We start from the raw sequence: 25,039 nt of genomic DNA on the forward strand, positions 1-25,039 counted from the left end.
GGTGACAGAGCAAGGCTCTGTTTAAAAAAAAAAAAAAAAGACAGGGCCTAGCATGGAGTTGAAAGATTGCCAGTTTGCACAGATATATTTACTCCTTCCTTTCAAATGGTTACAAAGACAGTATCAGCTCATCTACATTTTTGGCAGTTAGTACACCTGCCTGAGGGTGAGTCACTAGAGGATAGAGCAAATGAGGTTAGCATTATCTACCTGCCCTTGGAGAGACAGGAAGTCACACTTTGTATGACCTGTCTGTCACCTGGAGGTTTAGGTTTCCTCAGCTTTAGGAAGATAAGTGTGTATCCTCTATCCCTGCCAACCCCCACCTTGTGCTGACCCTTCTTTGGCCTGTCTTGCTTTTTTCCTTTCTTCCTTAAACAAAGCTACTCCAAATAGGAACTAGGGTCCAAGGAAAAAAAGACAATATCCTAAAATAGGATTTCTCAGTTTCAGTACTATCGACATTTTTGGGGGGAGAGTGGGGAGGGAAGGGGCAGCCATTCATGTCACCACCTCTGCCCACCACTATCAGCATTTTGGACTGGATAATTCTTTGTTGTGGGAAGCTGTCCTGTGCATTGTAGGCCACTTAGCAGCATTTCTGACCTAATAACTTCCCAGTTGTACGACTAAAAATGTCTCCCTGGAAGGCAGAATTACCCTCTGTTGAGAACTATAGCTCTGAAAGAAATTGCCACCTATACATGGTTAACTTAGAATTCAGGTGGAATAGGTTACTAGTTAAATATTTACGTAACAAGCATCCTTCTGACAATCTGATTATGACTGTGTGTAGTGGCAACAACCACTTCTAAGTCAGCTTTCCTTTAAACCAGCCCTTGGATTCTATTATTTTTGCTGGCCTTAATCTGTGTCTGGCTTAACACCTCCTGGTCACTTTCCCTGGCTGGAATTTGTTTATAGTTGTTGATGCAGGTGTTTGGTTGATGATGCATTGCCAAAGAGAAGAGGAACTTCCTTTGTGGACATACTTCAGGGAGCTTCCTTGTTCTGTGCCTTTAAGTGGAGACTACAGTCTCTCAGTTGTACTCCACAGCCAACCAAGAGTTTGGCTGCTGATATTTATAACCCTTATGTGAACACCCCCACTCCCCCGCCCCACAAAGAATTCCAATGCTCTGTAATAATCCTCTCCACCTCCACCATAGCAACTGGATGGGGAGAAGGTGAAGGAACCCAAGTCCTTCATGTTGAACCTTTTCCAGCTCCCTTTTAAAGTATTGCCAGATAGTATTTTAAATATCAGTGTCATAAGCAAAATCCCTGCAGCCATTGTATCATCTTAAAGGAGGCTCATGCCCCAGTGAAGGTAGTAAAATTGAATGGAAGGTGGTAAAATCATCAAGAAAGGATTGATAGATTTCACAAAAATCTGTCTGGAAATTTGATAGCAAGGTGAGATTTTTAAAGCAACAAACAAATGTATCTGCAACCAAAGAAAAGGACTGAGCAGTTGGATTTGAGTTTACTAAAATTTTTCACATACAGTATCAGTATGTTCTGTATGTGAAATACATCAACATTCACAACTAAGATTCATCATTTGTATAAGAAGGAAGAAATATGTTTCCAGAAAAACTAGAATGTACCCTGTGCAGAACTTGTATGTATTGATTGTTGAGTATTTGATTAGTAAACATGGTTGAGATAAGCACAGACTTGCAGAACAGGACTGATCTTCACTGTGCCTAGAAATGAATGGTAAATGGTCTCAGCCTTAGCCTGGTCCTGGAGCTTCAGAAAAATATCCTGGGCCCTTTTAAGCTCACTAATAAGCTGTGAGCTTCTAGGAAGTATGATGAGTTTCTTTGAAGGGCCGTTTATTGTTAGAGTTGCTGGTTTACCAGGAATAAAATGAGTCCCACAGGGAGTCGTGTCAGGTCATGGCACCAAACTATCACTATACCAAAGGGCTGTCTCCTGCTGAATGGATTCTTCGCAAGTCTCAGCTGTCCCAGTTGGAAAAACCCAACTATGGGTAGAATGTGCTCCGTCCCCACCTTCCTTAATTCTTTGCCACCACTAAGTGCTTTTCAACTATGAGTCTGTTATTGGCTGCGGAAGATTAATGGGATACACTTACTCTCTAGGACATCATAAACTATTTTTCTACCACCGGTCCTGTCATTTGAAATATGGATCTTTGCTACACGTGGTAATGGTTCATGGATCCTTTTATGGGGGTTAGAAGGAAGTGGTTCTGTATTTCTTTTAACCCATCCTTACTGAGCAAGTTGCTTTGTGCTAGTCCTTGTGGTGGGTACTGGAGTCTCAGACAGTCTCTAGTTAACGGTGTATGGATGTGTCTTGACTTACAGTAGAATTATGTCCAGATAAACCCATCATAACTCAAAAATACTGTAAGTCAAAAATGCATTTAATGGACCTACGGACCATCATAGCTCAGCTTAGCATACCTTAAACATACTCAGACATTTACATTAGCCTACAGTTGGACAAAATCAACTAACACAAAGCCTTTTTTATAATAAAGTGCTGACTAGCTCATGTAATTTCTTGAATATTGTACTGAATTGAGAAACTGAATAATTGTATGGGTACTTGAAGTATGGTTTCTACTGAATGCATATCACTTTCACCATCATAAAGTTGAAAAATCTTAAGTTGAACCATTGTTAAGTCAGACACCATCTATAGTAAGGGAAATAGATAAAGAGAATTGCTGTGGAAGTGATGTAGTGGTAAATGCAGTACAAAAGATCTGAGTCTAAATGATCTCTGAAAAAAGCTCTCTGTAAGTCAGACATTTAAAATCCCATTTTGCCGATAAGAAAACTTAGACTTGAAGAGGTTAAAATAACTTGTTCAAGCCACATAGCAAGTAAATATGAGAGTTGGGATTGGGAAGGCCTTTTTGGCGCCAAAGTTTATGCTACACCATTGGTTGTCAACCAGGCTCAGCTTTGCCAGAGAAACCTCCCTCCACCTTTTTTTTTTCTTTAAGACAGGGTTTCACTCCCATCATCGAGGCTGAAGTGCAGTGGCACAATCATGGCTCATGGCAGCCTCAACCTCCTAGGCTCAAGTGTTCCTCCCATCTCAGCCCCACAAGTAGTTGGAATTACAGGTGCATGGCACCATGCCTGGCTAATTTTTGTATTTTTTGTAGAGATAGGGTTTCACTTTGTTGCCCAGGCTGGTCTTGAACTCTTGAAATCAAATGATCTGCCAGCCTCGGCCTCTCAAAGTGCTGGTATTACCGGCATGAGACACCGCACCTGGACCAGAGACATTTTTTATTGTTATGACTGGGAAAGCTGCTACTGGTATCTAGAGAGTGCTGCTAAACAACGTACAATACACAGGATGGCCCCTTACAATGAAAGAATTATTCAACTTACTTCTAGAAAGCTAGGGAATTTGATTTTTGCCATCTTCGGATTCCATGACAAGAGTTAACTGATGAAATAGTTCCACTCCCTGGGGATGCTTCTGTGGTTTTCCTCCCTTTTAAGAAAATTAGTTAAGAAACAGTGTTGCTTCCGGGAGTGACTTACACACATAGAGTCAGGATCTTGGGGAACTAATCTGAGTCAGCGGCTGAAGAATTTTCTCCATGCCTGACCAGTCCCCACCCCACACTGCCACAAGGCTCCTGCTGTGGAAATCAATCAGCTGTGTATCTCAAGCTGCTTCCTGTAGGGTGTGTTATGGAATGGCATCAGCCCTTGCACCAGCTGGGAGTACTGATCTCAGTGTGATGTTATCAGACTCTGTCTCTTGAGCCTTACTGTTTGGAACAAAGGACCCTCTGTTAAGAATGCAGAGAGCTAGTGTGATTGGATAGCCAGCATATACGTACATGGTTCCCATGGAAAAAAAAAACAGACATAAATTATGCTACAGCCCTAAAAATTGGGCCTCCAAAAGGGATTTCCTGACCTTCTGCTGTATTCACATTTCTTCCTGTCCTTATCCTTCCACCAAAGCAATGCAAGGGCCATCTGATCTGATAAACGGTGGTATCCTTCAGAACTAGTCTGTTTCTGTTTCTCTGGTCTTGGAAACTGCATATTTGATCCCCACTATCTTTCCGGTGTTATTTCCTATGCAGGCCATCCACTCCACCCAGTTACCCTAGACACTCCTTATACATTTTACGTATTTGATTTCTGAAGACATAGCTCAAGTCCACCTCTTTATAAAGCCTTTTTTTAAATTCTTTTTTTGGAGACAGATTCCCACTCCGTCACCCAGGCTGGAGTACAGTGGCGCGATCTCGGCTCACTGCAACTTCCGACTCCCAAGTTCAAGCTATTCTTTTGCCTCAGCCTCCCGAGTAGCTGGGATTATTATAGGCACACACCCCTATGCTCAGCTGATTTTTTTACATTTTTGATAGAGACGGGGTTTCGCCATGTTGGTCTCAAACTCCTGACCTCAGGCTGGTCTCGAACTCCTGACCTCAGGTGATCCACCTGCCTTGGCCTCCCAAAATGCTAGGATTACAGGCATGAGCCATCACACCTGACCTTATAAAGCCTTTTGATCTCCCCAGCTCACTACTTCTGATCTCTTAATCACTTACAATGTGATTAATCACTTACAATGCATAACTCATTTGGCTTTTATCACACACTACCTAATTTTGACATTTTCTGATTATATGCTTTTGTCCCCTCACCTCAGTTAATTCATTTTTGTGTCCCTTAATGTAGTTAGCATATAGTTGGAGATGCGTGAATATTTGACTGACTGGATGAACATTCTTTATTTCTCATAAGCCATGTGAGCTCTAGGATTCAAAATGCTGTCTACTCTGCAAGACTTGAGGCATATCCTTGTGTGTCCTGAAAAAATTCTAATCTTAGCCTGATTTCCTCAACTCTCCGTCTTCCCTCTGGGCTTCCTTCCCTCTCTACTATTTAGTATATGTTAAGGGAACACATCTCTTTTCAGTATAAGAAAGCAAAACGAAGAAAGAAATATGCTATTTCTTATGCACAGAGTCATTGCTATTTACCGAATTAATTGACAGTTAACAAGTCTGCATACTTCAATTTATTGTGGTGAAAAAAACTGAATACAAATTCTAGTCAGAAATATCTTGGTTTGAGCCTTGGCTCTATTATTTTTACTAGCTGAGTGACCTTAAGGGAAATTACTTAACCTCTCTGAATCCTATTTACTTTAACTATAAAATACAAACATTGGTAAGTCATACCTTTAGGATTTTTATGAAAATTTAGTACAGTGATATATCTAAAAGCATTAGGCTTATATTTGGTGCTTAGCTCAATAGATGATAATATGCTTTTTTTTTGAGACTGAGTTTTACTCTTGTTGTCCAGGCTGGAGTGCAATGGCACGATCTCAGCTTACCGAAACCTCCACCTCCTGGGTTCAAGTGATTCTCCTGCCTTAGCCCCCTGAGTAGCCAGGATTACAGATGCGTGATACCACGCCTGGCTACTTTTGTATTTTTAGTAGAGATGGGGTTTCTCCATGCTGGTCAGGCTGGTCTCGAACTCCTGAACCTCAGATGATCCACCCGCCTCAGCCTCCCAAAGTGCTGGGATTACAGGTGTGAGCCACTGCACCCAGCCTGATAATATGCTTTTTTAAAAGAAGCTTATCTAGACATATATAGTAGAATATTGTAATTTTTTTTCTTCTTTTTGAGACAGGGTCTCACTTTGTCACCCAAGCCTGAAGTGCAGTGGCATAATCATGGCTCACTGCAGCCTCAACCTCCCAGGCTCAAGCCATCTTCCCACCTCAGCCCCCCAAATAGCTGGGATTACTGGCGTTCGTCACCACACCTAGCTAATTTTTGTATCTTTTGTAGAGATGGGGTTTCACCACGTTCCCCAGGCTGATCTTGAACTCCTGAGCTGAAGTGATCCGCCCATCTCAGCCTCCCAGAATGCTGGGGGTAATAGCCATGAGCCACTGTGCCAAGCCTGTGAAATCTTTTTAATAAGAACCGTTATCCCTCTTTGTGCCTGGGGGTGATCATTCTCCAGAAGACATGATCTGAGGCCCAGCACCAGATTAGATTGGTTTTTCTTCTTGGAAAAATGGAAATTATGAGGCTAAAGTAAAATTAGTTTGATAACAATGAAACAACCTTCCTGGACAGTTTTTGTGGGAACAATAGTATAGGGCTTATTTCTAGCCCTAGAGTAGCAATAATAGGCAAGTTTAGATCATGACTCTACACAGTTTAAAATATATTTTATGAATTAAAAAAATATATATATATTCTGTGTACATATACATACATGTTTCTTTGTTCATTAATTTATTCATTCATGCATTTCTATCAGAATCCTACAGCCAGCAAATTTTTCTGAGACCATTTTGGCCTTGGCTTGTGTGCTCTACAAATTAATATTATTTTCAAATCATTATCCAGAATTAACCAGAAGACATTACCAGCTCTCACTTCCCCAGCCACTCAGTTGCCCATTAGATCAGCTTTAATGATCTCAGGGATTTTGGCCCAATTAGCTTTTATCATAGACCATGTTATCTTCCTCTGTTACCGTACAATGGCAACTACTAAGTCAGCATCTTTAGGAAAGATACTTCTTAATATTAATCTTTAATTCAACTATTGAGGGTTGAGGAGGAAAATACCAGCATAGTTTTAGAGGCAAGCAGCTTAAAATACAGATATAATTCATCTCTCTGCCAATCTCATACCAGATTGAGATGTTTTACAGAAAGTCTTTAATTCTTTACAGTTTCAGCAAATATGTGTTTTTAATATTTAGTCATGTGTATATATGAATCAAGGAAAGGAAATAATTCAAAGAAATTATATGTGCCTTACATTTTCTCCATCTTGAATTCATTGTATTCATCAAGCAAACCATCTAATATCTCTGTCATCTTGCAATTCATTCTCAAAGGATAAGCTCTGGTTTTGGTCTAATTCTTTAAACTCATACCTAAGCTGTTTGTTTCTTTGTCATCAATGATAAGAATTTTCCTTAGTAACAAAATGCAAGAGACGATTTTGAGAAATCTCTTCTTCCTGTATTATTTATTCTGCCTTCTTTTCTGATATTCAAGAGGGGGACTTGGTGCAGTGGCTCATGCCTGTAATCCCAGCACTTTGGGAGGCCGAGGTGGGCAGATAACTTGAGGTCAGGAGTTCGAGACCAGCCTGACCAACATGGTAAAACCGTGACTCTACTAAAAATACAAAAATTAGCCAGGCGTGGTGGTGGGCACTTGTAATCCCAGCTACATAGGAGGCTGAGGCAGGAGAATCGCCTGAACCTGGGAGCAGAGGTTGCAGTGAGCCAAGATTGCACCCACTGCACTCCAGCCTGGGTGACAGAGCAAGACTGTCTAAAACAAAAAGAGGGGGTGATTCAATCCTGGGACCTCTTTCATGGAAATAACCAAGCAACTTTGTGATGATTATGCCACTCTGGACCTGGAAAGACTCTTCTCAGTCCCAGGGGAAAGCCCACATCATCACTTTCTCAGGAAAACCTCCCCTGAGATTCCAGGCCAGTTTAAGGCCCATGACCTATGTTCTCATAGCACTGTGTGCTTCTCTTTCAGAGTAACTATGCAATTGAATTAAAATGAATGTCCTTCTGCCTTACTAGAATGTAGGCTTCTGACTATGTCTTGCTCATCACTCACTCCCTTAGTGCCTAGCATAGTTTAGGGCACATAGTAGATCCCAATAAATATTTGGCAAATGGATGAAAAGAAGAGAATCGAAGATAATATAACCTTATGAAATTAGTTGCCTCAAGAGGATAGGAAGAAGAATCCAAGGAAACAAAGAAGGACTGCCTAGAAAGATAGCACCAGGATACCACAGTGTCATGGAAGCCAAAAGAACACAGTTTCAAGAGGAAGGGAGGATCAATACTTGTTTCTCACCACAGCTTATCCTTAACCCCCTCTAATCTTATCTAACACCCATCAGTGCTGAAACTGCTCTCTTAGGTATTCACTGACTTCCTAGTTGCCACGTCTAGTGGCCTTGTCACCCTCACTGTTCTCCTCTTTCGTTGTGCAGCATTTAATATCAGATTTTCTTTCTTGAAAGTTAATTTGCTTTCTGGACATTATGTTCTTCCATTGTCTTCTCTGGCTGCTCTTTTGCTTTCCTTTTTGGTTTGTCTTCCTATCTCCTAAATATATGGTTCCTGAAACTCTGTCATCTATCCTTTTCTCTTCTCTCTGGATTCAGCCTCTGAGATGGCAGCTCCTCACTGTTCTACAGGAAAAGGCTTCCAAATCAATCTCTCTCTCTCTCTCTCTCTCTCACTTTTTCACTTTCTCTCTTTCTCTCTTTTGAGACAGAGTCTTGGTCTGTCTCCCAGGCTGGAGTACAGTGGTGTGATCTTGGCTCACTACAACCTCCATCTCCCAGGTTCAAGTGGTTCTCCTGCCTCAGCCTCCCAAGCAGCCGAGACTACAGGTGCATGCCACCACACCCGGCTAATTTTTGTATTTTTAGTAGAAATGGGGTTTTGCCATGTTGGCCAGCCTGCTCTTGAACTCCTGACCTCTGATGATCTGCTGCCTCAGCCTCCCAAAGTGCTGAGATTACAGGTGTAAGCCACCACACCTGGCCCAAATTTATATCTCTATCCCAGTATTGAATCTCTTGTGTGAGGGGCCCTTCTAGACACCTTCATATGGGTCGTTTTTTAGTATTTCACATACAGAATGCTCTAAAATAAATGAATTCAAATATTTTCTTCTTTCCTGCTATTGTTTTATAGTACTGCTATGCCCTTAGTAACCTAAAAGTAACACTATATGGCATTGTCTTTATTTTTTTCCCTCTAACCTCTACCTTCTCTCTGGTCATTTGTAAAGCCCAAATATTCTTCCTCTGCAGTTACTTTCACAGCCCTCTTCCTCATTTTTACTAGCTGTATTATTTTGGACAAGTAAGCTTGCCACCCTAAGCTTCATTTATAAAGATTTGGATTTTTTAAATGAGATAATATAAGTGACAGTTGAATGAGCACCCCGTCCCAAAGTCTTCATTTAAAAAGTTTTTTTTTTGCTGGGCATGGTGGCTCACACCTGTAAGTGCAGCTCTTTGGAGGCCTAGGCAGGTAGATCACTTAGCTCAGACAACATGGTAAAATCCCATCTCTATTAAAAATACAAAAATTAGCTGGACATGGTGGTGTATGCCTGTCATCCCAGCTACTCCAGAGGCTAAGGCAGGTGAATCGCTTGAACCTGGGAGGTGGAGGTTGCAGTGAACCAAAATCATGCCACTGCACCCCAGCCTGGGTAACAAAGTGAGACCCTGTCTCAAAAAAAAAGTTATTTTTAACAACAACAAAAAAAAATATATTTTAGAGACAAGATGTCACTCTGTCACCAGGCTAGAGTGCATTGATACAATTATAGCACACTGTAACTTTAAACTCCTGGGCTAAACTATTTTATCAATTCAGCCTCCCAAGTAGCTAGGACTACAGGTACACACAATCATACCTGGTCAATTTTTTAACTTTTTGTAGAGACAAGTGTCTTGCAATGTTGCCCCAGCTGGTCTTGAACTCCTGGCCTCAAGAGATATTCCTGCCTCAGCTTCCCAAAATATTGGGATTATATTGGGATTACAGGTGTGAGCCATTGAGCCCAGCCAGAATTTGCTTCTTTTGAGTCCTGCCTTTGACTTTTCACTTAGAAATATTTATCTTTGCCATCTCTGTATATCTGAAATCCTAATAAGTAAATGTGATTCCCGCCGTAAAGCCTTCTCTGATATCCGCTGCCTTCCTTCTTCCCACCCTTCTGTCAGGTCTTTTTTTTTTTTTTTTTTTTTTTTTTTTTTGAGACAGAGTTTCGCTCTTGTTACCCAGGCTGGAGTGCAATGGCACGATCTCGGCTCACCGCAACCTCCGCCTCCTGGGTTCAGGCAATTCTTCTGCCTCAGCCTCCTGAGTAGCTGGGATTACAGGCATGCGCCACCATGCCCAGCAATTTTTTTTTTTTTGTATTTTTAGTAGAGATGGGGTTTCACCATGTTGACCAGGATGGTCTCAATCTCTTGACCTCATGATCCACCCGCCTTGGCCTCCCAAAGTGCTGGGATTACAGGCGTGAGCCACCGCGCCCGGTGTCAGGTCTTTTCTAACTTGCAAAGTCCCATGCTTTGTCATCACCATGGTTTTGGTGACCATTGATCTAAAAGAGGGATTAATACACTGTCTTTTGGAAAGTCTACAAGCAGGAAAGGGCTTACAGGGATCATGAGAGTTCCAGCTGAGTGTGTGGAAAGTTTTCTTATGGGTTCAGGAGTACATGAGAGCTCAAATAGCATCAAAATCCTTAGTATCCCACTTAAAACAAATTTCATGTCATGCTATGTTGCTTTATGAGCCACTCTGTAGCCATGTTTATAATAATAAAAGTACCAAAGGATGGCAGTGACTGATGCCCAGCAGGTACAGACTAATACTGTGGAGTTTCTACTTGCTACTAAATAATGCTTGTAAAATCTAAAGATCCTAAGATGAAAGGCATTGTGTAGATTTAAAATGAGCAAGATCTAACCAGTCCTCTGTATCCTCTTCTCAGAATTAGTCTTCCAAAAGAGAGCACCCATCAAGGTGGGTGAAAAGGCATCATAGAATCTAGGAAAGTGTAAATCTAGGGTCTCCGGATTGTCCCAGAGGGTTGGCAGTTTCGGTCTGGAGCAGACAAAGGCAGGATGCCAGGTCCAAAACTTGGAAAGGGAGCTGTGTTAGGGTGTGAGGAGACTCTACCCAGCTGTCTTTCATTAGGAAGACCACAGGAAGGAGCTGGAAGGGCCAAGATTTTTCTTTCTTTAAGTTCACTGAAGGAAAATCTAACACCAAATTCTGTTCTTGGTAATTTCAAAATGAGTAGAGAATTCTTTGAACTCTGTAATCACCTAACTGGAAACTAATTTGAAATTTGGCTTCAGTGCATATATTTGTGGTTACAGGGGTGGGGAAAATATCTGAGAAAATATCTGAAGAGAGTCTCTGGAGCTCCCTGTATTTCTCTTTTAAAAAGTTTATACACAGCATGTGAAATGAACAGATGCTTTTTTTGTTGTAGCTATCAGGGCAACAAGAGGTGGAAAGCTGTATCAGGTATTTATTTCAGTCACTGAGATGGCTGTTGGCAGAGTTCCACATACCTAAACTAAGGAGAAACTCATGAACAGATAAAAATTAAGACATGAAAGAGACCTTGTGCTTCCTCCCTTGATTTCTTTCTAAACACAAACTGATGATTTTTTAAAAAGAGCAAAGCATTTAGAAAGCATTCTTTGGCTTTGGGTTTTGGGGGTTTTCTGGAGGTGGGATGGGAGGATTAGATTACTACATGTAATTTCTCTTTAGGGTGTATTTAAACTTATTTTTCTAACACCCTAATTAGAGAGAGTGTGACTATAGATCTGAATTTCATAGTTGGAGGAATGCTCCATTTATTTATATGGATCACTGATGAGAGTAGTAAGGATATTGGTAGATAGGTTTGGGAGGGAATTAATTAAGACTAGGCTGGATTGGTTCATACCTGACTTGGTGAGGAAACAGTAAAGGAATTTCTGTCCATGAAGTTTGTGATTCTACATCAAGATAATTCTTTATGGCTGGGCACAGTGGCTCATGACTGTAATCCCAGCACTTTGGCAGGCTGAGGTTGGTGGATCACCTGAGGTCAGGTCACCAGCCTAGCCAACAAGGGGTGAAATCCCATCTCTACTAAAAATACAAAAAATTAGCTGGGTGTGGTGGTGTGTGCCTGTAATCCCAGCTACTCGTGAGGCTGAGGCAGGAGAATCACTTGAACCCAGGAGGCAGAGGTTGCAGTGAGCCAAAATTGCGTCACTGCACTCTAGTCTAGGCAACAGAGTGAGACTCAGTCTCAAAAAAAAAAAATTCTTTATAATAGAATAACCACCCATCCTTCATCCAGAGCCAGAATTCCTCAGATTCTTCCAACCAAAGGGGCCCTGGCGTGCTAACAGTCTGTTATGATATCTGAACACTTAAGTGAATGTATTTGGCCAGGGGGATTTGCTGGTGAAATTGATCTTTCCTTCCCTGAGTTTTTCCAGTTGTGCTGAATAATTAAAGGAAAATTAAAACCTGGATTCCCTGAACTGTTAAGTATCAGATCTGTAAGCTATCAGTCCTTAGGATTACAGCATGTCAAAGTTAGAAAGGACTTTAAAATTCATCTGAACAAACTGCAGAGGATTTATAAGTCTGTTTTCCCAAATCTCTGCCAAGTGATTACTTGAATTTCTGCTTAAACACCTCCAGGGTCAGGAAAGTCACCAGTTTAGGGGACACCCTATTCTTTGAATAGCTGTGAGAAGCTCTTTGTTGGTTTTAAATCTTAGATCTTAGTGTGCCAGCTTAAGGAGACGTCCAGAACAAGTTTCCTTCCTCTCACATCTCAGCCCTTCAAATACATGATACTAATTACATCTCCTAGAACTTTCTCTAGGTCAAACATTACTGGTTCTTGTACTGTCCATTCTTCATAGGACAGGGTTTCTAGTGTCTTGGCAGTATAGGACCAAGAGGACACAGGATTCTGGGGCAGTGCCTTTAAAAGTTTTAGAACTGGCCGGGCGCGGTGGCTCAAGCCTGTAATCCCAGCACTTTGGGAGGCCGAGGCGGGTGGATCACGAGGTCAAGAGATCGAGACCATCCTGGTCAACATGGTGAAACCCCGTCTCTACTAAAAATACAAAAAAATAGCTGGGCACGGTGGCATGTGCCTGTAATCCCAGCTACTCAGGAGGCTGAGGCAGGAGAATTGCCTGAACCCAGGAGGCGGAGGTTGCGGTGAGCCGAGATCGCGCCATTGCACTCCAGCCTGGGTAACAAGAGCGAAACTCCATCTCAAAAAAAAAAAAAAAAAAAAAAAGTTTTAGAACTAAAAAATATTAAAACTAGACAGGGTGTCAAGACACAGCCTAGTCTGCCTCCCCACCCCTTTCAGTTTATAGATGGGCAGAGTCTTTTGGATTTGAGTGGGTAGAATTGATCAGCAGCCTTTGTTGAAGTGAGAAATGAAGTGTAAAACATTTTACCAGAGAAAGGTCTTTTAGTTGCTTAATTCCAATTACAGGCTTCAGCTCACATCTCACTTTTTGCCAAGGACCAGTCTGATTCCCTAAGTAAGCCTAAGGCTCAGCTCTAGGTTTCAGTGTCAGATCTCCATACACCAGGTGTTGGTTTCACTTACTGTTTGTGTAAAGGGTAGAAATAACTTTTCCATAAGTTTTGCCATATATATTGACCACATGGTCCGACAGGGATTCCGAATTTTAATAGATAACTGTTTTTTTCTTCATAACTCCAGAGAATGGCTATCACAAAGAGAACAGAGTATTGGACCCCTTCAGAGATGCAGCTGCCTCTGGTGGACAGTTTCCTGGGTTGTCCTTTGTACATTCTTTAACAGTCAGCAGGTGACCAGGTGGCTTTTCTAAAAGCCAAAAGCAGTGGATGAGGGGATTGTGAGCCACTTTTCTCTAGTATTTTTCTATTTGAGATTTGAAATGCCCATGCTTTTCATCTGGCCCAAGGAGACTCAGGTTTTGGCTGTGCGCAGCTATAAAGGACCCAGGTGTTTGGTGGTAGGGCTCAGCTGTTGGCATCCCCACCTCCCCCTCCATCCCATTTTCTTCCGTCATTGATCCACTCAAGTCTGTGAGCAGAGAAATCCTGGTGGGAGAATTTAGCAGGACTTGATATACTTGAGAAGGGGGAGAGTGAAAGTAGAATGTGCCTGGAGTTATCCAATAACTTGGTCTCTGAGCGTGACCGAATTCTTTTGGGACACTGGGAAAGTGCCGGATTTAAGGTTGGAGTGTTCTTCGGTCCGGCTAGGGGCGCGCTAAAGGTGACATTGGAGGGACTATAGGGACAGCCTTTGGCGGCAGAGCTGGAGCCGAGGGCGATGCCGGCGGCCCACCCCAGGCGGCGCGACCTGCCGCCACACGGGAACTTGAGTGGCCCTCGTCAGAACCGGCCAGCTGGGAGAGCAGGGGTGCCCCTTCTGGGTTCGTTCGCCTTTGGGCTGTGCTCGGAGCCGGGCGGGTAGGAGCGAGACGGGGGCGGGAGGGGCCGGGCCAGCGGGAGGAGGGCGGGGCTTTCCTTTGTCAGGGGATTTGCGCGGCGCAGCCGAGACTCGCGCGGGTTTCGCTCCTCTTCCTGCGCCCTCTCCGGGGGCGGGGCGTTCCCCTCTGGCTTCGGGGCGCGGTGGGCGTGGGACGCGGGAGCCGAGAGGTGGGGCTGGCGCCCCTGGTCCCTCGCTCCAAATCCCGCAGAAGCCCCTCCTTCGGCGCCTCGGCCTCCAATCCACTCCGCCGAGCCCTCCTCGCCCTGGGTCTCTCCTCTCCCCGGCCCCGCCCCCTACGGGCCCCGCCCCCGCCCCCGCCCCCGCCCTCCTCCCTGGCTCTCCGCGTCTCGCGCTCTCCGGCTTCCAGGGGGCTTCCCGGGCGGGGCTGTGCTGCGCGGCGGCGCGAGGAAGGGGGAGGAGAGCCGCCCGCCAGCCGAGCACTTCCAGCTAGCGAGCGGGCCGCGCGACGCAGGGGAGGAGGGCTCGGCCCCCGCCGGCCCGAGCGGAGCCTTTTGTTCCCAGGCAGAAGTTTGCATGCCGGGACCGTGACAGCTGCGGGCGAGGAGGACGGCGGGGCGGCAGGGCCGCGGGGCCAGCGGCGTGGTGGAGAATAGAGGCGGCTGCTTGTCATGCAGCCCACGGCACGGCGGCTGCGGGCCGGGGACTGGCGGCGGCGGGGAAGGCGGCGCCCACAGCACTCGGGACTCAGCTGCCGGAGGGACAAACTAACTTCCTGAGCACGGGACCTGAGGCCGGCGCGGCTGGGAGCCACCTGCAGCCTGCGGTGAGGCGACCCTGGCCCTCGGGGCGCGCGGCATGGCGCGAGGAAGCGGGCCGTGCTGAGCAAGCCCCTCCGCAGACCCGCAGCCGCTGCTGCCGCCCGTCTGCCCGCCTTTCGAAAGGCCTGGCGCGGACCTCCGCTCGCCTTGTTTTGCATCCACAGCGCAGGGTTGGCCTGGGAGCCACAACAATGCCATGATGTTTTGGAGACAGGAAGCCCCAAGCTGGCCCCGAATGAAGGACTTCCTGTGTTTAAAGTTGCAGGAATATCCGCCGACCAGCCCAGTTCAAATGCAAACACCCCAGCTAGGGAGGACGAATGGCTAATTCAGACCAGCTGGACTCTCCGGGGCTGGAACTAGGATAAAATGAAAGGAATTCTTAGGAGCTTGGGCCATACTTGAAGACTAGAGAGGCTGTGCCATTGTTATTAAAAGACACAGTCCGCATAAATTTGCTGCTCCCAACTCTGCTTCGGTGAGAAGTGAATGGAACTAGATATAGAAAAAGACTTGTCAATTGTTGACTGAATTCGAAAGAGCAATGCTCTTAAAAAAATTAAACCAGAAGCCATACAAGGAATTATTTTAAATTATACCGTCTGTCTGCAACTATGAGGCTGCTAGCCTGTGAGGAAAAAGCTGTTTGTCTTAGAGCTTCTCCCAGAATGGTTTCAAAATGGGACTTCCAGGCCTTTCTGGAGGGCAGATGCAAGTGGTGGTTTGGAGTATGAATAGCTAAAAGGATTTATAACTTATGTAGAATGCGTTTCGGGGGAACTCGTGAAAAAACTTTTGAAAGATTGATGGTTCATCTTGATTGAAAAAGTATGGGTAAGCCACTCAGCAGGCCAGACTGTTTAAGGCGGAACCCCACCTGTCTGGGGAAAGGAGAAGAGGAGGATGGCTACATAGAGGACTGCTATGTTCCACAGCGATCTATATATGATACAATGAGGATAAATGAGCAAATTGACCAGGGGTCAAAGCTTAACCAGACTTCAAAAAGCACCATGGAAAAGATGGAAGGAAGTACTATATCCAGCAATGGTACATTAGGAGCAGCATCAAATGTGTTTGAATCTAGAGCACCAGAAGGTAAGAAGCTGGATGAGAGGATAATATTTGATGCACTAAAGCTAAGCAGTGATGTGCAGAAGTCAGCACCTGTGCCACCCAGAAGGCGGCCAAATGCAGAACGCAAAGACAATGTTAACAGGAGATCATGGAAGTCCTTTATGCCACCCAACTTCCCAGAATTTGCAGAGAGGATGGAAGCTTCTCTCAGTGAGGTTTCAGAAGCTGGTGCTTCAAATCCTTCCTTGCAAGAGAAGAAGGAGTCAAGTTCTGCATTAACAGAAAGTTATGGTCATTTCGACCACAGGGAACCTCAGTCAGAGTCAGTAACTCTGGAACATGTGTCCAAATCCATAGGTATTCCAGAAGTGCAAGATGTAAAAAACTTGAGTGGAGACTGCCAGGACTTTAGATTTCAGCAGCACAGTGCAAACTCTCCCCATGAATTTCAGTCTCTAGAATCAGAAGCTGCAGCAGCAAGTGGTAACACAGATGTAATGCAGGAATCCAGATTCTCAAGTGCAACCTGGCCAAGGGCCACAAAAAGTTTCACTAAGGGAGGCTTTAGTGAGAAGCAGCACCCTCTTGGGGACACAGCCTGCACTGTGGAAATGCCACCTCTCTCCCCTTGCCTGAGTGAAGAGCTGTTAGATCCAGAATTGCATGTTCTCATAACCCCCAGCCTGAGAGAAAAAACAGAGTCTGAGCTAAAGTTTGAGGAGGATGAGCGATGGATCATGATGGAGGCTGAGCGGGAGTGGGAGGAGGATAAACTGTCAGAGAGGGAAAAGACTTTTCTAATGGCAGATGAGAAGAACAGCCTGGCAGATATTTTTGAAGAAAGAGAACAAGCAAACACAGCAGTGGTGGAGGATGGATCCGATTGCTTAGCTGCTGTCTTGAGGACTTTTGGCCACCTATCTCTTGGTCAGATTTGTTGCCCTGATGACCCCCAGCCAGCCAAGGACCAGTTGGCTACTGTTCCCAAGGATATACCCCTGGATTGTGGTGTTCTTATAGGTGAGGGTATTCTCGGTGAGGTGGCAAACAAAACTGCTCAGGGGCTAGAGGGTCTTGTTTCAGATTCAGCATGTACTGTGGGGGTTGTTGATGCTGAGCAGCTCTCTGACACAGACTCAGTGCAGATGTTTCTCGAACTTGAAAAGGAGTGTTTATATGAAGAAGGAGTAACTCCTCTAGTTGAGCTACAGAATCAAACCTCTTCTGAAGGGCTGGCTGCATCCCAGGATGCAGAAACTTTGCTTATAATTAGTCATTTTCCAGGGGCTGCCTTAGAAAAGGAACAACATTTAGGCCTTTTACATGTAAGGGCAAAAGACTATGATTCTGGATTGGATTGTGGATATTTTAATACCCTGGATTCTTCTCAGGTGCCTAATGCTGTGGAACTTACTGCCCACATTGATAACGTGAGAGACACTTCCACTGTTAACAAGGAGGAATGTGAAAAAGTGCCTTTTAGCCCCAGGACTGCAGAATTTAAGTCCAGACAGCCAGCTGATCTTGATTCACTGGAAAAGCTGGACCCAGGAGGACTGCTGAACTCTGATAACAAGGTTTCTCATGAAGAAAAATTATCAGGCTTCATTGCTTCTGAGCTGGCCAAAGACAATGGCAATTTGTCCCAGGGAGACTGCAGTCAAACTGAGGGGAATGTTGAGTGCATTGAGAGGGTCACCTTTAGTTTTGCTTTTAATCATGAACTAACGGATGTTACCTCAGGACCTGAAGTAGAGGTGTTATATAAATCAAATTTGCTAACAGATGAGATTCATTTGAAAAGTGAGAATGTAATTGTTAATCAAGAAAATAACAGTCTGACATCCTTGGGAAATGTGGGTGCTTGTGAATTCTCTGTGGAGAAAGTTTGTGATGAGGATGGTGAGACAAAAGAGCTGGATTATCAAGCCACACTTTTGGAGGATGGAGCCCCAGCACATTTCCACAGAAACTTCCCAGAGCATTTCTTTCAGGATCTCCAGAGGAAGTCCCCAGAGTCAGAGATTCTGAGTCTGCACCTGCTGGTTGGAGAACTGAGACTTAATCCAGATAGTGTGGAAACTATGAATGATACAAAGCCTGAGCTGGATGCGGCATCATTAGAGGGAGGGGAGATGGAAAGGAGAGATTCTGATTCATTCCTAAATATTTTTCCAGAGAAACAAGTTACTGAGGTTGGTAATACTGAACCAGTTTTAGAGGAATGGATACCCATCCTCCAGAGGCCTTCCTGGACTGCTGCAGTGCCCACTGTAGAACATGCCCTAGATGCTGCACTGCCCAGCCAAGAGAAGGATATATCAATTGCTGTAGTGCTTTCCCCGGAGTGGCCTGCCCCCTCAGCTGCTGCAGTGCCTGCCCCAGAGGGAATTGCTATAGCTGCTGCTCTAATGCCCTTCCCACATGAGGACATCCCAGTTGCTTCAATAGTCTCCTTAGAGGAGGAGAATGTCACAGCTGCTGCAGTATCAGCCCCAGAGGGGACTACTGTCCCAGCTGTTACAGTGTTTGCCCCTGAAGGGACTGCTTCAGTTGCTGCAGTGTCCTCCCTAGAGGAGACTGCTCCAGCTGTTGCAGCAGCCATCACACAGGAGAATGTATCAGCTGTTGCAGGGTCCTCCCCAGAGTGGACTGCTCTAGCTATTGCCATTACAGAGGGGGATGATACACCAGAATGGCCTGTCACCCCAGCTACAGTGCATGCTTCAGAGGAGCCTGATACTCCAGCTTTTAGAGTGTCCACCCCAGCGGAACATGCCACCCTAGCTGCTGCAGTGCTCACCCCAGAGGAACATGCCACTCCAGCTGCTGCAGTGCTCACCCCAGAGGAACATGCCACCCCAGCTGCTGCAGTGCTCACCCCAGAGGAACATGCCACTCCAGCTGCTGCAGTGCTCACCCTAGAGGAACATGCCACCCCAGCTGCTGCAGTGCTCACCCCAGAGCAACATGCCACCCCAGCTGCTGCAGTGGCCACCCCAGAGGAGCCCACCTCCCCAGCTGCTGCAGTGCTCACCCCAGAGGAATCTGCCTCCCCAGCTGCTGCATTGTCCACCCCAGAGGAATCTGCCTCCCCTGAAGCTGTGGTGGCCACTCTAGAGGAACTCACTTCCCTGGCAGCTTTAGTGGTCATCCCTGAGGAGCCCACCCTAGAGGAACCCACCTCCTCAGCAGCTACAGTGCTCACCCCAGAGGAACTCATTTCCCCAGCAGCTTCAGTGTCTACTCCTGAGGAGCCCACCTCCCCAGCAGCTGCAGTGCCCACCCCTGAGGAGCCCGCCTCCCCAGCAGCTGCAGTGCCCACCCCTGAGGAGCCCGCCTCCCCAGCAGCTGCAGTGCCCACCCCTGAGGAGCCCGCCTCCCCAGCAGCTGCAGTGCCCACCCCTGAGGAGCCCATTTCCCCAGCAGCTGCAGTGCCCACCCCTGCGGAGCCCGCCTCCCCAGCAGCTTCAGTGCCCACCCCTGAGGAGTCCACCTCCCCAGCAGCTACAGTGCCCACCCCTGAGGAGCCCGCCTCCCCAGCAGCTGCAGTGCCCACCCCTGAGGAGCCCGCCTCCCCAGCAGCTGCAGTGCCCACCCCTGAGGAGCCCGCCTCCTCAGCAGCTGCAGTGCCCACCCCTGAGGAGCCCGCCTCCCCAGCAGCTGCAGTGCCCACCCCTGAGGAGCCCGCCTCCCCAGCAGCTGCAGTGCCCACCCCTGAGGAGCCCGCCTCCTCAGCAGCTGCAGTGCCCACCCCTGAGGAGCCCGCCTCCCCAGCAGCTGTAGTGTCCACCCCTGAGGAGTCCACCTCCCCAGCAGCTACAGTGCCCACCCCTGAGGAGCCCGCCTCCCCAGCAGCTGCAGTGCCCACCCCTGAGGAGCCCGCCTCCCCAACAGCTGCAGTGCCCATCTCAGAGGTGCCTGCCATCCCAGCTGCTGCAGTGCCTCCTATGGAGGAAGTTTTCCCCATTGGTGTGCCCTTCCTGGGAGTTTCTGCCCACACTGATTCACTGCCTATTTCGGAAGAAGGAATTCCTGTTCTAAAGGAGGCTTCCTCCACTGGAATGTGGGTCAAGGAGGACCTTGATCCCCCAGCATTTGGCATAAAAGAGGTGACCAGCACAGTGCTACATGGGAAAGTGCCTCTGGCTACAACCATTGGATTAAATTCAGATGAGGTAATTGTTGCCCATTTTGATGCTGGGAAGGGTCTAGAGAGTAAAGTGAGATTTGCAAGGCTGACTTGATGGTGAAGACAAATGACACAGATAGTTCTTTGTTCTCTTTGGGTCTCATGGGCTTATAGTTTGTAGTCTTTCTGTTGAGTTTATGGGGAAAATACACTTTAATTTTGTCTGGTGAAAAACTTTATAATTTCATGCTTCATTGTTTATTCAGATAAGCCAATACCAAGGAAACCAGGGATATAAACAGTTGTTGATTTACATTTTTAAAAAGATGATTAGCAGGAAATGGTGATTCTGCTTTTGAATTATACAATGAGCATGTTCTTTCTTAAACCAAGAGACAGTTTATTGATCGGTGGTGTCAACATTTAGGTAGAGGCCAGAGTGTGAACTTTGAAATGAGATCTGGGGTGCTTCTTAGCCACTCTGGGAAAATTAGTTAGCTATTCTGAGTATCCTGTTTCCTCATTTGTTAAGGCAGAACTCTGTGAAGATAAAATGAGATACATTTAAAGCAGCAAGCATATAAGATTACCAATCACTGGCCATATCTTCCCTGTTCTCTTCGAATAGGTATGTTGGTTAGTTGAAAGAATTTACCAAAGCAGGTTGGATAGAAGCAATAAAGATAAGCATTTAAGAACTTTTAAATGCAAATGTGGGTTTCTGAAAGCCAGAGCTAGGCATAATAATGTTCATGAAAAATAGAGATATTTTAGTCATCTTTGTCAAACTGCCTTTGTGTCCTTAAGCACGTCACTTTCCTTTCCGGGACCTCTTGTTTCTTAATCTATAAAACAAGAAAATTGGGCTAAATGTACTCTTGGGTCTCTCTTGGCTCTAAGATTCTTAATCTTAGAGAACCGAATGTGTTAGGAAACAGTTGGAAACGACGTTCCACATCCTTGAGCACTCCTAGTCCAAGGAATTTGAGATCAGCAGCTTTCTACAGTTAACTGTCTGGGTTTCATTTGGTCAGTGGTAAGAGTGAAGGAGTTAGAGGTTTAATCTTAATGCAGTCAGAGATAACTGAGAAGATTGTTTTGATTTTACTGCACCCTTAGGACTCAAAATAGTGTCTTCTTCAGAGTAGGCATTTGCTGTTGACTGGCTGACTGAATGCATGAATATCAATTTCCTAGAGTATGGATGGATACTACAAGAAAGATGGGTTTCTCATTCACCTCATTGCAGAGCCTTTCAGGGCAGCCATAACTCAGCTAGAACACCAATTAAACATGCAGCTCCTGACAACAAAATCATTTTGATTGCACGCCATTAGCTCTTTGATTAAGAGAATTGATTAAGATCCTCTGGCTTTGCTGGGTGAGGGTAATTTTACCTTGAGCTTTGCCAGTTATTTTGTAATGTAGCATTCCATCAAATTTTAGGATGCATCATCTTTGAGACTGACAGATTTTTGATTCAGTTTTCTGAGTTCTATTGAATTTGGAATTGACACTGAGATCCTAGTAGCCTGTCCACAGTGAAGACAATAGGTCAACAACTGAGTAAATTTCTTGCACTGACATTCTTGATAATACAGAATATTTTACCAGGGGTAGTGGCTCTCATACCTATAGTCCCAACACTTTGGGAGGCCAAGGCAAGAGGATTGCTTGAGGCCAGGAGTTCAAGAACAGCCTAGGCAACATAGTGAGACCTCTCCATCTCTAAGAAAATAAAAAGAAAAGAAACCCAGAATATCTCCAGTATAAAGCTTATATAGCAGTGATCATGAAATACAGGGATTAAATTCATAATGAGGCAATCAAATCTGCATAAAGGTAAAAAAAATTATAGAAATCCTGCATCAGTCTCTGGGATCCTTGTTTCCTCATCTACAAAATGTGTAGTTGGCTACATAATCTCTAACTATCCTTCCAGCTACAGGAGGTAATCCTTTTATGAAATATTGCCTGATATAAATGACAGAAGAAGGAAATGGTAGCCCAGCTGCAAGGTTGTCCATCTTTGAAGTGTGGTTATTTTATGGAATATCTGGAAGCGAGCAAATGCCTACATCTGTGTACAGGAAAGGAAAGATCTGAGCCTCAGCCAGGACTGTTAACCAACAGGAATGTAGAGGGGCTATTTTGAAAATATTGAAACAAAACAAATCATTATAGAGTTAACATGAGTATACAGGTTTGCTAAATTGGTGAAATATTATTTTTAAAAGTTTTTCCAAGAGGAGAGATTATCAATTTTTTATTTCTTCCATTACCCTAAGAGGATTCCAAGAGGCAACTGAACCTGTCATTTTTATATATAAGCACTTAGAACTCAACGAGTGATTTAGAATGAACTGAGGTCTTCTGTGTTTATATCTATACATACAAGTGCAGACATGTTATACATGGTTAAAATAGATAAAAACTTTCTAATAGCCAATAACAACAGAGTTTGGTAGAAGCAAAATGCCAAAAACTTGTTTGCTTTTTCTGTAGTGGGATCTGAGGCCCACTGAGAGCAATCTCTGGTTATATAAACTCCCTGCTTATTTATAGAGTTCTTCAGTTTTAATCCGAGTCACTGGTTCAAAGAAAGAAAATAACCTTTTGCATAAAATAAGGGTTCTGTAAAATTAAAAATTTGCCAAGGGAGTCTGTTGTAAGCAGAAATTGGGGAGCACCACAATCCCAGTTCAGTGTTTGAATGCTCTGCTGATCGGCAGAACCTTCATTGGTTTTTTAGTTTTCCCTAACACCGTTTCTATACACGGGTTCATTCATTCACTGAATAAAAAAAATTTTTTAAGAATCTTGCTCTGTTGCCCAGGTTTGAGTGCAGTGGCACAATCTTGGCTCACTGCAACCTCTGCCTCCTGATTTCGAGTGATTCTCCTGCTTCAGCCTCCCGAGTAGTTGGGATTATAGGTGTGTGCCACCACACCTGGCTAATTTTTTAAAAAATATTTTTAGTAGAGACAGAGTTTCACCCTGTTGGCCAGGCTGGTTGTGAACTCCTGACCTCAGGTGATCTGCCCACCTCGGCCTCCTAAAATGTTGTGATTATAGACATGAGCCACTGTGCCTGGCCTAAATAAATATAATGAGTACCTACTCTGTACCAGGTACTGGGTTCCTACAGTAAATAGAATTGGCAAGGTCCTTGCCCTTGTGGAACTTATACTGAGTGGGGGAGGCAGATATTAAGAAAATCACACATAAATAAATATAAAATAATATATAGTTAGAAATTTTGGCAAATACTTTGAATAAAAAGATATCAATGGATTTGAAGACAACTGGGTGGATTGAAGATATATTTTGGAGGTAAAATCAGCAAGAGCTGATTATGGCTTCTGTGTTGGGGGTGAGAGAGTTATCAAGGGTGACATTTAGGTTCTCGTTTGTACAGTGGAGTAGATGGTGTAAATTATTTATTTAAGGAATAGCAGATTTGGGAGTAAGGGAAATTGGAAGATAGTTTCATCTTTGAACTGTTACACTTGAGATGCCCGTGATTCATTTTTTGCATGGATATATTAAGAAAGCAGTTGTGGCCAGGAGCGGTGGCTCACGCTTCTAATTCCAGCACTTTGGGAGGCCAAGGTGGGTGGATCACAAGGTCAGGAGTTTGAGACCAGCTTGGCCAACGTGGTGAAACCCTGTCTCTACTAAAATAGAAAAAATTAGCCGGGTGTGGTGGTGCGCACCTGTAGTCCCAGCTACTTGGGAGTGCGCACCTGTAGTCCCAGCTACTTGGGAGGCTGAGGCAGGAGAATCACTTGAACCCGAGTGGCAGAGATTGCAGTGAGCTGAGATCACAACACTGCACTCCAGCCTGGTGACAGAGTGAGACTCCGTCCCCTCCCCCCAACAAAAAAAAAGAAACGATAAAAGAAAGCAGTTAGACACATAGGTTTGAAACTCAGAAGAGAGACGTAATGAGAGTGATAAGCATTATTGTGGTTAGTATGTAAACCCATAGAAATTGATGGAATTGCCTAGAAAGAGTATAGAAGAAGAAGAGAGTTCAGGACTGACACTTTCCCTCACTCCCATCCCCAAAGACTTCATTAAACATTTAGAGGTCTAGAAGAGGAGAAAGAGAACAAAGGACAACAGAAAAGAATGAGTCAGGATAAAAATGGAAAAATGCAATAACCAGGTTGGATGCTATGGTTCACACCTGTAATCTCAGCACTTCGGAAGGCTAAAGTAGGCAAATCACTTGAGGTCAAGAGTTCAAGACCAGCCCGGCCAACATGGTGAAACCCTGTCTCTACCAAAAAATAGAAAAATTAGCCAGGTATGGTGGTGCATGTCTGTAGTCCCAGCTACTTGGGAGGCTGAGGTAGGAGAATCACTTGAACCTGGGAGGCAGAGGTTACAGTGAGCTGAGATTGTGTCTCTGCATTCCAGCTTGGGCAACAGTGTGAGACCCTGTCTAAAAAAATAAAATAAAATGCAATAACAAAGATAAACGTGTTTTAAGGAGTTCTTTGGGAGATTTTCTATTTTATATCCTAGTTGCATGTTACAACCTTGCAACAGTTTTTACTAGTGTACTTCTTTGGAAAATGTCTGCCAGTGCTGCTTAGTTAATAATATGGCACAGTCCTCTTTCACTAACAGTATGTGAAATACTACAGAGTAGGAATTTTAGTGTATCTAAAAGCTCTGGTTTTGCGAAACAGCTTTATTTGGGAGTGACAGATGGAAGCAGGTGTTTTCAAATTTACGTTCTTTAACGTTCTGTTCACTTATATTCAAAATAAATAGATAACATTAATTTAGAAGGGCTTTCATATGTTTTTCAACTTATGAGAAATGATACAAATGCTCATTGTCCCTGTCAACCTAATTCATTGAGTGAAGGTGAGAAATGAAGGGATAGTTAATGCTTCTATAGGAAATGTCTGTAAACAAAGTAAATCCAAAATTT

General features: G+C 44.7%; 1 protein-coding gene across 16 annotated transcripts in view; it reads left to right on the forward strand.

Moving 5' to 3' along the window:
• MACF1 (microtubule actin crosslinking factor 1) overlaps positions 1-25,039 on the forward strand; it is a 329,515-nt gene that overhangs the window by 235,542 nt on the left and 68,934 nt on the right. Inside the window, exon 1 of one of the 16 annotated variants that reach the window (XM_064372201.1) lies at positions 15,092-20,137. The exons of the other annotated variants lie outside the window; for them this stretch is intronic. Coding sequence (XP_064228271.1) covers positions 15,713-20,137 — 4,425 coding nt within the window. The 5' untranslated portion in view covers positions 15,092-15,712. Of the gene's footprint in view, positions 1-15,091; positions 20,138-25,039 lie in introns of those variants that run through there. 16 annotated transcript variants of the gene reach the window in all.

This window comes from Aotus nancymaae, unplaced genomic scaffold (genome assembly GCF_030222135.1).
Source record: "Aotus nancymaae isolate 86718 unplaced genomic scaffold, 86718_ANA_hifiasm-v0.15.2.pri h1tg000007l, whole genome shotgun sequence".
NCBI classification, from domain to species: domain Eukaryota; kingdom Metazoa; phylum Chordata; class Mammalia; order Primates; family Aotidae; genus Aotus; species Aotus nancymaae.